Source organism: Coregonus clupeaformis, chromosome 34 (genome assembly GCF_020615455.1).
Source record: "Coregonus clupeaformis isolate EN_2021a chromosome 34, ASM2061545v1, whole genome shotgun sequence".
NCBI lineage: Eukaryota > Metazoa > Chordata > Actinopteri > Salmoniformes > Salmonidae > Coregonus > Coregonus clupeaformis.
In genome coordinates this window covers 38,189,807-38,203,272 of record NC_059225.1, presented here as the reverse complement: position 1 = coordinate 38,203,272, position 13,466 = coordinate 38,189,807, and the positions used below count along the sequence as shown (strand labels likewise).

Sequence of the window (13,466 nt, the reverse complement as noted above, 5' to 3'; positions counted from 1 at the left end):
TTTAAAAGCACACACACACACACACACACACACACACACACACACACACACACACACCTTCTTGTGGAATACCTTTGACATCTGTTATAACCCTACCCACCTGCACCCGCTGGCTTTCTTTCCGACTCCCACCCACTACCGCAAGAACTGGTCCCGACCCGAACCGCAGTCCCACAACTCATTTGCCAGCCATGGTCCCAGAAATGTTGCACCTTATGGTCAATATCAAAATGTACACAAATAACCTAAGAAATAGGTTAAATTACCAGAGATCCTCACGTGGCCCATTATATTAGGCTATCGATATTACAGGGCTATATCAGCCAATATGCTAGACATAGTTTGAAGAGAGCAGAGTTGGATAGACTTGCACTATCTCTTAAGCTATTTTTATTGCCTACTTTTTAGGAGTGGGACGATTTTCAGACGGAGACAAATATGGGTGATCAATATTTATTTCTAGGCAATGTATTAAACTATAGCCTAATTATATTTAGGAAGTACATTTCCTTGGAAAGATAACTTCCCCTTGCTTCTCTGCCCATGCATAGGCCCAAGCCTACATTTAATTGAGAAAACACTTGCACCTGATCTTGCACGTATGGCTACTGAACTTGAGGCAGCAAGAATTATGACAGTGGACACTTGCACTTTCTCTTGAGCTACGTTTTTAGGAGAACGATTTGCAGGCAGATATTTATTGAAAATGAAGAGGCGCAACGCTCACCATGGTAGCCTGTGCGCACTTTGCGACTTTTCCTTTTCAATGATGATATATATTTTTGATTGCACCTCGACTCACGTTGGTTGAGAGCCTTCTACTTCTTTCCATTATCAATATTTATTTACAGGCACTGTAGTAAACCATAGATAGCCTAATCATGTTGCAGTTAATTTCCTTGGAAAGATAACTGCCACATGATTCTCCGGCCATGCATAGGCAGCCTACTCTATTTCAATGAGACCACACATACAGTATACTAGGCGCACTTGATCTCGCACGCCCAACTAGGAGAGGAGAGGTATGCTACTGAAGTTGAAGCATCGAATTCTGAGTGTGTGAATAATGCAACAAAGATGTGTTTTTAATACAATAGGTAGACTGACGAGTAGAAAGCAGAAAGACAACCGTTTCCAGATAATCATTCCAAAGTCATTTGTCTCACTGCCTGCTCCCACTCTCTGCATGAAAACACACTCACATGGCCATACTACACAAAAATACTCCTACAACACATACGGCCCCTAGTACTACACACGCACGCGTGCGCACACACACACACACACATAGAAACACACACCCACACAGAGTTTTGTATTGCTATCCTTGTAGGGGACCAAATAATTGAATCCCATCCAAAATCCTATTTTCCCTAACCCCTAACCCTAAATCTGTGAAAGAATGTTTGGACCCCTAGCACTACAATAACACACAAACCCATACTAAACGTGTATTAACTATATGGTACATCAGGTACATAGCTCACTCTGATTTGCGTGGGAAGTTACAGTACTCTTATTGTGGAAGAAGAGTCCACCTCTTCAGTCTACATTATGTGTCCAGGCAGCTCATCCTTCATCAGCTATAAACCAGAAGTTCAAAGCTCAACAGTTGCCATCAGTGCTACTCCAGTGAGAGATGGGAGAGTTATGGTAAGCTGTGATCAAAGGCCTGAACTTCTGTATCTCAATTTAAATTGCATTTGTCACATGCGCTGAATACAAAAGGTGTAGACTTTACCGTAGAAACAAGCCCTTTCCCAACAATGCAGAGTTAAAAAGTAAGAAAAAAATTAGAATTAGCAAATAAGAAGAAAAAAAAAGGAAATAGTAACACAATAAAATAACAGTAATGAGGCTATATACACGGAACGGGGTATGAGGTAGTTGAGGTAATTGAGCTAATATGTGCATGTAGGTCAGTGGCGGTCAGTGCCGTTTATGATGAGGGAGGACGATTCTTTTTTTCATGAGCATGGCCTTATTTCTATTACAGCATATTGGATCACTGTCATTCATATTCGATTCACCCAGTTCAATGTAACATCGATAGGTTTAGGCTACTATGTGATACCCTAATCTTCCCTATACCCATCATGAGGTTGTTACAACCTAGCCTAAGAAGGGAAGTTTACAACGTAGGTGCACACAGGCCGAGAGAAAAATGTTAGGTGACAGACAGTGACACATGGGCAGACAGTGACACATTCAATACCGCCTTGCACACTTTTGCCTGCATCTAGCTGATCTAGGGTGTAATCATTAGTCCAACAGTTGCAAACGAGAGTTTCTATTGGACAAAATCACGTATGTTTATCCCCATTTCGTTCCGTTTACTTCCGTTTAAGAAACGTTTTTCAACAGAATCTTCGGAATGAATACATCCCTGATCACGTGTAAACACAGTTCACTTTCATAGCAGCCACGATGTATTCCTTCTCACATCTATGCGCTCTCCTCCTCTCACCTTTTACCTTTGTTTGTGGACTTCAATGCACAACACATCAGCTGTATGTGACCGGGTGAATAAACCTTTCCAAGCCAAAACATATCATAACTGCTACACACAGGCTACATGGTTGTCACCATATTAGCTAAAGTAAAGTCCTAGTCAACATAGCTAATAGAACTAATGCATTAGTAAACCCGCTATAATCATGCAGTAACGTTACAGTGTATAGTCACTAAGCAGTTTAGCAGTTACACTGGCGGGCCTCGTGGCAATAAATTAATAAAACCAAAAACTTACCTTGATTTGGAAGAGTTCCAGTGTTGTGTTGGATAGTCATAGCCAGCTAGCTAACATAGCATACCTCTGTTTGAGCAGGGTGTTTTGAGTAGGCTAAACTAGCTAGCTGCATTTGCTAGCTAAGTAAGTGAAACTGAAAGTGAAAGAAAATACTAAATCTTTCTCCCTCTCTTGCTTCTCCTTCATTTTTGAAGAAATTAATTAGTTAAATTTTTTTCAACTATTGTCTTTCTCTCTCTTTGACTAAACGACTCACCATATTTTATGCACTGCAGTGCTAGCTGTAGTTTATGCTTTCAGTACTAGATTATTTCTCTGATCCTGTGATTGGGTGGACAACATGTCAGTTCATGCTGCAAGAGCTCTGATAGGTTGGAGGATGTCCTCCGGAAGTTGTCATAATTACTGTGTAAGTCTATGGAAGGGGGTGAGAACCAAGAGCCTCCTAGGTTTTGTTTTGAAGTCAATGTACCAAGAGGAGGACAGAAGCTAGCTGTCCTCTGGCTACACCATGGTGCTACCCTACATAGAGCTGTTGAGGCTACTGTAGACCTTCATTGCAAAACAGTGTGTTTTAATCAATTATTTGGTGACGTGAATATATTTAGTATAGTTTTATCTAAAAAGGATAACTTTTTAAATGTTTTAAAATTGTTATTTGTATGAAATTCACTGAGGAGGATGGTCCTCCCCTTCCTCTTCTGAGGAGCCTCCACTGATGTAGGTAGGGGTAAAAGTGACTGGCAATCAGGATAGATAATAAACATAGTAGCAGCAGCGTATGTGAAGAGTGGGAAAGTGTGTCTATGTGTGTCTACATGTGGCATCAATATGCATGTGGGTGTATGTTTTGTGTGTGTGTGTGTTGGAGTGTCAGTGTAGTATGTGTGAGTGTGTGGTTAGAGTCCAGTGAGTGTGCATAGAGCCAGTGCAAGAATGTCAGTGGGAAAAAAAGCCTGGATAGCCATTCGATTAACTGTTCAGCAGTCTTACGACTTTTGGTCCCAGACTTGGCGCTCTGGTACTGCTTGCTGTGCGGTAGCAGAGAGAACAGTCTATGACTAGGGTGGCTGGAGTCTTTGACCATTTTTAAGGCCTTCCTCTGACAGCCTGGTATATAGGTCATGGATGGCAGGGAGCTCGGCCCCAGTGATGTACTGGGCTGTACGCATACCCTCTGTAGTGCCTTGCAGTCGGATGCCAAGCAGTTGCCATACCAAGCGATCATGCAGCCAGTCAAGATCCTCTGCAGCTATATAAACTTTTGAGGATCTGAGGGCCAATGCGAAATATTTTCAGCCTCCTGAAGGGGAAGAGGTGTTGTCGTGCCCTCTTCACGACTGTGTTGGTGTGTTTGGACCATGACACCGAGGAACTTGGAGCTATCGACCCACTCCACTACAGCCCCGTCGATGTGAATGGGGGTGTGCTCTGCCCTCCGTTGCCTGTAGTTCACGATCAGCTCCTTTGTCTTGCTGAAGTTGATGGAGAGGTTGTTGACCTGGCACCATACTGCCAGGTCTCTGACCTTCTCCCTGCAGGCTGTCTCATTGTCGTCGGTGATCAGGCCTTCCACCGACGTATCGTCAGCAACCTTAATGATGGTGTTGGTGTCGTGCGCGACCACACAGTTGTGGGTGAACAGGGAGTACAAGAGGGGACTAAGCACGCACCCCTGAAGGGCGTGTTGAGGGTCAGCATCGCAGTTGTTGCCTGCCCATACCACCTGGGGACGGCCCGTCAGGAAGTCCAGGATCCAGTTGCAGAGGAAGGTGTTTAATCCCAAGGTCCTTAGCTTAGTGATGAGCTTGGATGGCACTATGGTGTTGAACGCTGAGCTGTTTTCTCAAGTAGGTGTTCCTTTTGTCCAGGTGGGAAATGGCAGTGTGGAGCGCAATAGAGATTGCGTCGTCTGTGGATCTGTGGGGCGGTATGCGAACTGGAGTGGGTCCAGGGTGTCTGGGATGACCCGTGTAGCTCAGTTGGTAGAGCACGGCGCTTGCAAAGCCAGGGTTGTGGGTTCGATTCACACGGGGGGACAGTATGAAAAAAACAAAATAAAATAATAATAGAAATGTATGCACTCACTAACTGTAAGTCGCTCTGGATAAGAGTGTCTGCTAAATGACGTAAATGTAAATGATGGTGTTGATGTGAGCCATGACAACCCTTTCAAAGCATTTCATGGCTACAGATGTGAGTGCTACGGGGTGATAGTCATTTAGACAGGTTACCTTGGCGTTCTTGGGCACAGGGATTATGGTGATCTGCTTGAAACATGTAGGTATTACAGACTGGGTCAGGGAGAGGTTGAACATGTCAGTGAAGACACTTGCCAGCTGGTCAGCGCATGGTCTGAGTACGTGTCATGGTAATCCGTCTGGCCCTGCGGCCTTGTGAATGTTAACCTTTTTAAAGGTCTTACTCACATCGGCTATAGGGAGCGTGATCCCACACATGTACGGAACAGCTGGTGCTCTCACGCATGGTTCAGTGTTGCTTTACTCAAAGCGAGCATAGAAGGTATTTAGCTCATCTGGTAGGCTTGCTTCACTGGACAGCTCGCGTCTGGGTTTCCCTTTGCAATCCATGATAGTTTGCAAGCCCTGCCACATCCGACGAGCATCAGAGCTGGTGTAGTAGGATTCAGTCTTGGTCCTGTATTGACGCTTTGCCTGTTTGATGGTTCATCGGAGGGCGTAGCGTGATTTCTTATAAGCGTCCGGATTAGTGTCCAGCTCCTTGAAAGTGGCAGCTCTAGCCTTTAGCTCAGTGTGGATGTTGCCTGTAATGCAGGACTTCTGACTGGGATACGTACATACGGTCACTGTGCGGACGACGTCATCAATGCACTTATTAATGAAGCCGGTGACTGATGTGGCACATATAATCCCGGAACATATTCCAGTCTGTGCTAGCAAAACAGTCCTGTAGCTTAGCATTCGCTTCACCGGACCACTTCCGTATTGAGCGCGTTACTGGTACTTCCTGTTTGAGTTCTTGCTTGTAATCAGAAATCAGGAGGATAGTGTTATGGTCAGATTTGCCAAATGGAGGGCGAGGGAGAGCTTTGTATGCATCTCTGTGTGTGGAGTAAAGGTGATCTAAAGTTTTTTCACCTCTAGTTGCACAGGTAACATGCTGGTTGAAATGAGGTAAAACGGATTTCAGGATCTGTGTCTCCATCAGGGTTCCATAGTGCTATCTATGCTGAACAAAAATATAAATGCAACATGTAAAGTGCTGGTCCCATGTTTCATGAGCTGAAATAAAAGATCCCAGAAATGTTCCTTACGCACAAAAAGCTTATTTCTCTCAAATGTTGTGCACAAATTTGTTTACATCCCTGTTAGTGAGCATTTTATCATTTGTCAAGATAATCCATTCACCTGACAGGTGTGGCATATGAAGAAGCTGATTAAACAGCATGATCATTACACAGGTGCACCTTGTGCTGGGGACAATAAAAGGCCACTCTAAAATGTGTCATTTTGTCACGCAACACAATGCCACAAATGTCTCAAGTTTTGAGGGAGTGTGCAATTGGCATGCTGACTGCAGGAATGTCCACCAGATTTGTTTCCAGATAATTTAATGTTAATTTCTCTACCATAAGCTGCCTCCAATGTTGTTTTAGAAAATTTGGCAGTACATCCAACCGGTCTCGCAACCGCAGACCACATGTAACCACGCCAGCCCAGGACCTCAACATCTGGCTTCTTCACCTGCGGGATCGTCAGCGGGGGGAGGGGAGGTGCTGAGGAGTATTGCTGTCTGTAATAAAGCCCTTTGTGGGGAAAAACTCATTCTGATTGGCTGGGCCTGGCTCTACAGTGGGTGGACCTGGCTCCCACGGCTCTACAGTGGGTGGACCTGGCTCCCAAGTGGGAGCCAGGTCCATCCACTGTAGAGCCAGGCCCAGCCATATAGCTGAAGCAAGGCCCAGCAATATAGCTGAAGACAGTTGTGAAGGTTACTGAAACAGATCTATTGTAGCATTGTAGCAATAGCTATATTTCAGCATCTATAACAACACCAGGCCTGTTTAATTTTCGCTGGGGTTATTAGACACTTTGACTCCTCCATAGAGCTCCTGTCAGATTCCCTCAGTGAGGGGAGAGAAGCTGTTTTCATGGATCATTTGGATGAGAGAAGGACTGCTCATCTGTGTTAAATGTACTCTCACTCTCAGCCACACAGAGAGAGAGAAAGAGAGAGAGAGGGGGAGAGACTCCAGCTGACTGTCTTTGATGTTTAAAGTTTAGACTACATGGGAGAAAAATAAAAAAGCACTTTGGTCTTAAAACATCTAATAGTTCAGTTTCTTTACCGCTAAATTCCTTTATCATGTTCCACCTGCACTGCAAATGAGACACACATTTCAAGGCTACTCCTTTCAGCTTTTAAATACTCAACGCATCAGCATCAGCTCCTACCAGATGTTTTGTACCCTTTGACATGAGAGTGAGAGCGATGATAGTGAGTGAGTGTGGTGAGGGAATGTGTGTGTGTGTGTGTGGGGGGTGCGTGCGAGTGTTACCTGTGTCTGCTCGCCGCCCGGGCGCCGTTCTGTGGCTGCGCCTGGGTCTGTCCCGAATAGAGATTATACCGCTGCGGGTACGACGCACACAGAACCTCCCCGGACCACGTCAAGACCCACAGCACAAGAAACAGAACTGGTCCCGCCATGCCTTCGCAAAAAACAACAAAACCTAACTTCTAAGTGATGCGGCAGAATCCTCCCGTTTGTCAATGAACTTTTATTCCACACGGATAGCGGGGAAGTAAATTCCTATCAGCCGTGACGCACTCTTCCTCTCCAGAATCGGATAAGTCCATACTATCGACCCATAGTTAGGCTACAGCGGGATGTGAGACGGTCTCTCAAACTTGTCTTCACTTCAACATCGATATTATTAGTCCCCTGATTGATAGCACTTATATTCCCTTCAAATATGTCCAAAAGCAGCTGCTATTCCCTTTATCATTTTTGTAAATGCGCTAAGACACTTACAGACGCATCCATGAGCCTGCCGTTATTTTCCAGACGTTCAAATGGGCTACAGTTTCCGATAAAAAAAGTTTTGCTTTCAGTCAGTAAGTAAGAAGTTATTGCGAAGCAAAACTGCGAGGAAGGTGGCTTGCGTTTCAAGCGCAACAGAATCTGAATGACTGCTCTGCTCTGCCCCTACCCAAGTCCCCTTCTCCCTTCCTTTTACCTCCCTCCTTTCATGCGCTTTCTGACCCCTCCCACCTGTAGGCTACCTATCAAGCACATATGCACAGATCTAGGACCAGCTTAAACTCCCCAAATTGAGGTAAGCGGAAATTCAAAACTGACCAGTGTCTAGGAAAAACACCCGAATGACAACATATACTGTATTTACACACCCACTTGCTGCTTCGGGGAACTCACTCACGCATTGACGCTTATCTGACCGCAGCATCGCTATTAGGAAAATCCCCTCTATCTGATCCGGGACAAACGGATGAGTGTGTTTGAAAAAGATAAACCCAGTAGGCCTACATCATCATAGATGACGCAACATTTGAGTGACTTCCAAAAGTATTGCTGATAGACTATATCTCCATTAAATTAATAATAGCCTATATTCTCTAAATCCATTTATTCATAAATTCGTTATTCATTATCATTCACATTATCTATTCATTAGTTTAAACTAAATCATTACACATTCATTTATGTTTGGGGGTTAATTTGATGACTTCTTGAGGAAATGGGGTGATAAGTGATTTGTTCTTTCCTCTGTACTCTTATCTCTGCAGATTTCTTCCCCAGGATGTGTCCTCCTCTCCTCTCCATTCAGACCTCCCAAACTCCCTGCTCCTGTGGTCACCTGTTGGGGGATGGGACATCTACTAGGTTTGAGGGGAGTCCGGTTATCGCTACTGTCTCTTTAATTAATATACACCCCAGGTCAGCCAGATGAGAGAGATAGAGGCAGAGCTGGGTGTATAGGCGAAAGAGGGTGGGATATACTGGGCATGCTCAAAGGTAGGGATTCCGTATTTTCTTAATCCTTCAATTGAATCCAAACCTCCTCCTCTGTTCCTCCATTCTGACAGGAGTTGTTAGGGTATCACGTGGAGGGGTGTGTGAACGTTTCTGCACGTGTGTCGGTTTGTGTTTTAGGGGATTCCGTCGCCTCAGACATATGTTGAGAGGTCACAGGTGAGAGAGGGGTGGTGTGTCGTAGGGTATTTAGGTAATGTCACACTGCTCTGCATCTGTCTACCAGCTGCAATCAGAGTGCGGGGAGAGATAAATTAATGAAATCACTTCCACTGATCTTAAACACCTGCCAGCCCAGTCATTCATCAAGGATCAGTTAGTCCTCTGGTAAAGGCATTTACTATATATTAGAGGTTAAAGGGTTTAATTTCTCTCTCTCTCTGTGTGTGTGTGTGTGTGTGTGTCTGTGTGTGTGTATGCATGCCTGCGTGCATGCGTGCATGCGTGTCAACTTTACATTGTGCTGGACCTCATTCAACCCCATTTGATCATATGATTCAATAGAAGAGGATTGACTGCCTGTTTAAGCGCCTCTATGGGTGGAGGTGGAGGCTGTCACTTGTCACTATTGAGGCCCACACACACCCCTCTCGCATTGGGGTTCCAATGTCCATAGAGTCCCTGGAGAGACTTCCAGCCTCAAACACTCCAATCCCCTGCTGGGGTCAATGGACATGCTTCCCACCACATCAGAGGCCTCTAATGAATGAATGAATCAATGGATTGGATTTATATAGCGCTTTCTACCTACTGAGGTACTCAAAGCGCTTTACATAGTAAATAGATCTCTATGGTGTTTAGCCTGACTGTGGTCAGTGTAGTGACAGCTCTAAAGCACCACAGGAGTTCAGTTCACTTCACTTCAGAGGAAGGAAGCTGATGTTTAGGGGTGAAAGACAGGTTTTATCAACTCAGGACCAATAGGCCATAGAAATAGAATGGGTTGACACACAGAAAACGGACAGTCAAAAGTAATTTAGAATTGGGTCTGTTTAGTTCTGCTCTTTCTATTTCTATGGTCAACCGACCGGCCTATTTAGTGGTGATGCAGTGTTTGTGGCAGGAAGGAAGTTCAGGCAGTAGTTCTGCTGACGTTAGCATAAAATAAGGTTCTGAGTATAGTCACGTAGTGTGGTTTTAACGGGCAAACGTACACTGTACAAGCTTTTGATTTAGCTCATAAACATCTAATCGCTGTGTGTACTTAATTACAAACAAATGCTGTTGTTTTTTAAAGGCTGAATCTGTGGGGGGCATTGTTATTGCATTTAAGTGAAAAAAAAAATCTTCAAAGACAACATGCCATGTCAATTTAGAGCTCATATTAACAGTGAACGCTACCATGTGATGAGTGCTATGTGGTACAGGTTACAATAGGAATAGAACACACTGGATTGCAGCACTGTATTCTTTACCTTGCATTTTATTTGAGTTATTCTTATAGTACCTAACATGTGGTAGCACCTTAATAAATTACAACTAGTTTCCATCTTTATTACCATATTATTACCCATTTTTTTCCATAATGTAAAGTGTTAAGCTTAAATTCAAACAGGTACTCACATGTAGTGTTATCCTTATTGATAGAAGTTGCATAGGTAGAAACCTTATTAAAAAGTTGTAACATTGCTTGAGTTCATACCAAGTTACAAATGTTAACACACACTACACACTGAGCCTTGTGTACTAAGCACCAGAGCTGCGAGAATAGCCCTGTGTGGTAGTCACTATGATAGTCATTCAGATGTTTGTTGCCTTTGTAATCTTACCATCATCATATTGGAAAACGCCCCGCCCCACCTTCTCCTTTCCCTTATGTGCACCAGCTGTAAGGGGAACAACACACACGTGGAGCACGATCCCTGCCCCACTTTCTATGTCTCAGAACAACAGCTGTGTTTACAACACAATTAAAGATGCACTCTCTAACTTTTGTATAATTTCAGCCAATAGTTTTGAAAGTGGTGCTCACGAGCCAAACGTGGTCCTTGTTTTTTGTGTATTACGTCATCAAATTGTGTACTACGTCATTCATTTCGTATGATATGTTACCTCCTGCAAAAATTGTTATTATTATTTTATATTTTATATATACACTACCAGTCAAAAGTTTGGACACTCATTCAAGGGTTTTTCTTAATTTTTTACTATTTTCTATATTGTAGAATAATAGTGAAGACATCAAAACTATCAAAAAACACATATGGAATCATGTAGTAACCAAAAAAGTATTAAACAAATCAAAATATATTTTATATTTGAGATTCTTCAAAGTAGCCAACCTTTGCCTTGATGACAGTGTCATGAATCCCGCTTCCTGAGTCTGTTTCTGCCTGTGTTGCCTGTTTTCTGTTCTGAAGTCTGTTTCCTGAGGTTCCTGAACGCACCCTGTCTGGTTGCCAGGCGACGAAGCTAGGCGGGAGATCTCTCTATTACCCGCACCTGCATCTCATCAGCTATCTGCACACCTGGTCCTGATCATCACCTCTCCACTTCATAAGCTCCGACCTGACATCCATTCCCTGCCGGATCGTTAGCCATGAACAGTATGTTGTGTCAGCGTATCAGCCTCAAGTTTACTAGAGTTCGTTTTGTTGTTCTGTACTTTTTGCTTGCCGTGTACTCACCTCCGTTTACTCTGTCTACAGTCATTCTCCCGGAACATTCACCCCACCCCTGCCTGGTCGTCGGTGGCTTCTGTGACACCATTGGATCTGCCTATTCACTCCCACCAACTCACCTCCGCTGCCTGCTCCGTCTCCTGGATTATTCTGTTTCCACATTTGAGTCTGTAAATAAATACTCACCTTAATTCTACTCACCTTGTCCTGGTCTGCTTCTGGGTTCTGGGTTCTGCTTTAGAGAATCGTGACAGAACGATCCGGCCAAGAATGAACCCAGCGGACCTGGACTCCGTTCGCCATGCCATTACCCATCAGGAGAAGATGTTGGGACAACACAGCACGGCGCTACAGGAGATAGCGTTTTCGGTTCGGAACTTTTCTGCTAGTCTGACGAGTATCCAGGCTCAGCTCAGTTTGCCGGCGGATCATCCACCACCTGCTTCACCCCTCTCACCTGCCGCTTCTGGAGCTGTGTCCTTCCGTGAGCCCAAGGTTCCGACACCAGATAAGTACGAAGGGGATTTGGGAAGATGCCGTTCATTTCTTATGCAGTGTGGATTAGTGTTTGATCTGCAGCCCCACTCATACGCCACAGACAAGGCTAGGATAGCTTTTGTTATTGAACTGCTGCGTGGAAGAGCTCTGGAGTGGGCTTCAGCCGTATGTGAACGACAGGACACCTGCATGGCGTCATACCAGGAGTTCACGGCAGAGATGAGGAAGCTTTTTGACCATCCAGTCCGAGGTAAGGACGCAGCTAAGCGTTTGTTCTCTCTTCGCCAAGGAGCTCGCAGCGTGGCAGACTTTGATATCGAATTCAGGACCTTGGCTGTGGAGAGTGGGTGGAATGAGGAGTCACTACAAGCAGTCTTTTATCAGGGGTTGTCGGAGCAACTCAAGGATGAGCTGATCTCCTATCCGGAGCCTAGTGACCTGGACAGTTTGGTAGCATTATCTATTCGGGTGGATAATAGAGTCTGAGAGAAAAGGAGGGAGAAGCAATGGGGCCCGTCCAATCAATCAGCTACTCGGTTACCATTCGGGTCAGGAAGTGGACCAGAACGAGTCGATCATTGTTCACCACACAGGGTTAGTGGAGAGGTTCTGCCTCCAGATCCTGAAACCATGCAAGTGGGGCGGCACAGGTTAACCAAGGAGGAGCACCAACGTAGACGTGAGACCAACAGCTGCCTCTACTGTGGTAGCTCGGGACATTACATCTCCGCTTGTTCCCAGCGCCCGTTAAACTGCCCGGCTCGCTAAGTTTGGGAGGACTTTTAGTGAGCCAGTTTCAACCTCTCAATAGCCCTGTCAGACCCCGTTTTCCTGCTACCCTCATGAACAAGAATCAGAGTTTAGCGATTAACGCTTTCATCGATTCAGGTGCCGATGGCAGCTTTATTGATGCCGACTTGTTGGAACAGCTGGGGCTTTCCAAGGAGCGATTACCGGAAGCCATTGAAGCTACCACTCTGAACGGCAGTAGTCTGGCACGTATCACTATGAGGACTGAACCGGTTAAGATGCTGTTGTCAGGGAATCATTCAGAGGTTATCTCCTTCTTCATTCTGCCTTCTCCCCATGTTCCTCTGGTTCTTGGATACCCCTGGCTGAGAGAACACAATCCCACGTTCGATTGGGTGACTGGCAAGGTAACTAGTTGGAGCATTGAATGTCATGCTAACTGCCTTCCCATTCTGTTCCCAGTCAGGTCATTGATTCTACCCCCCCCCCAGATTTGTCCCTGGTTCCTGAAACATATCACAATTTGGGGGACGTGTTCAGTAAGCAGAAGGCTCTGTCACTTCCTCCCCACCGACCATATGATTGTGCCATTAACCTGTTCCCTGGAGCTGCCTATCCCAAGGGACAGTTATACAGTATCTCTCGACCTGAATGTGAAGCTTTGGAGACCTACATAAAGGAGTCTCTAGCTGCTGGTCTCATTCGTCCCTCGTCATCACCCCTGGGGGCAGGATTATTTTTTGTGAGTAAGAAGGATGGCTCTCTTCGACCTTGTATTGATTATCGGGGTTTGAATGATATTACGGTCAAGAAC

General features: G+C 44.9%; 1 protein-coding gene across 1 annotated transcript in view; it reads right to left on the bottom strand.

The window, feature by feature from the left end:
• LOC121539645 (EMILIN-1) overlaps positions 1 to 7,928 on the bottom strand; it is a 57,706-nt gene extending 49,778 nt beyond the window's left edge. The window contains exon 1 of the mRNA XM_041848306.2: positions 7,290 to 7,928. Within this exon, the coding sequence (XP_041704240.1) occupies positions 7,290 to 7,438 (149 nt within the window). The 5' untranslated portion in view covers positions 7,439 to 7,928. The remainder of the gene's footprint in view (positions 1 to 7,289) is intronic.
• Between the last annotated feature and the right edge of the window lie 5,538 nt (positions 7,929 to 13,466).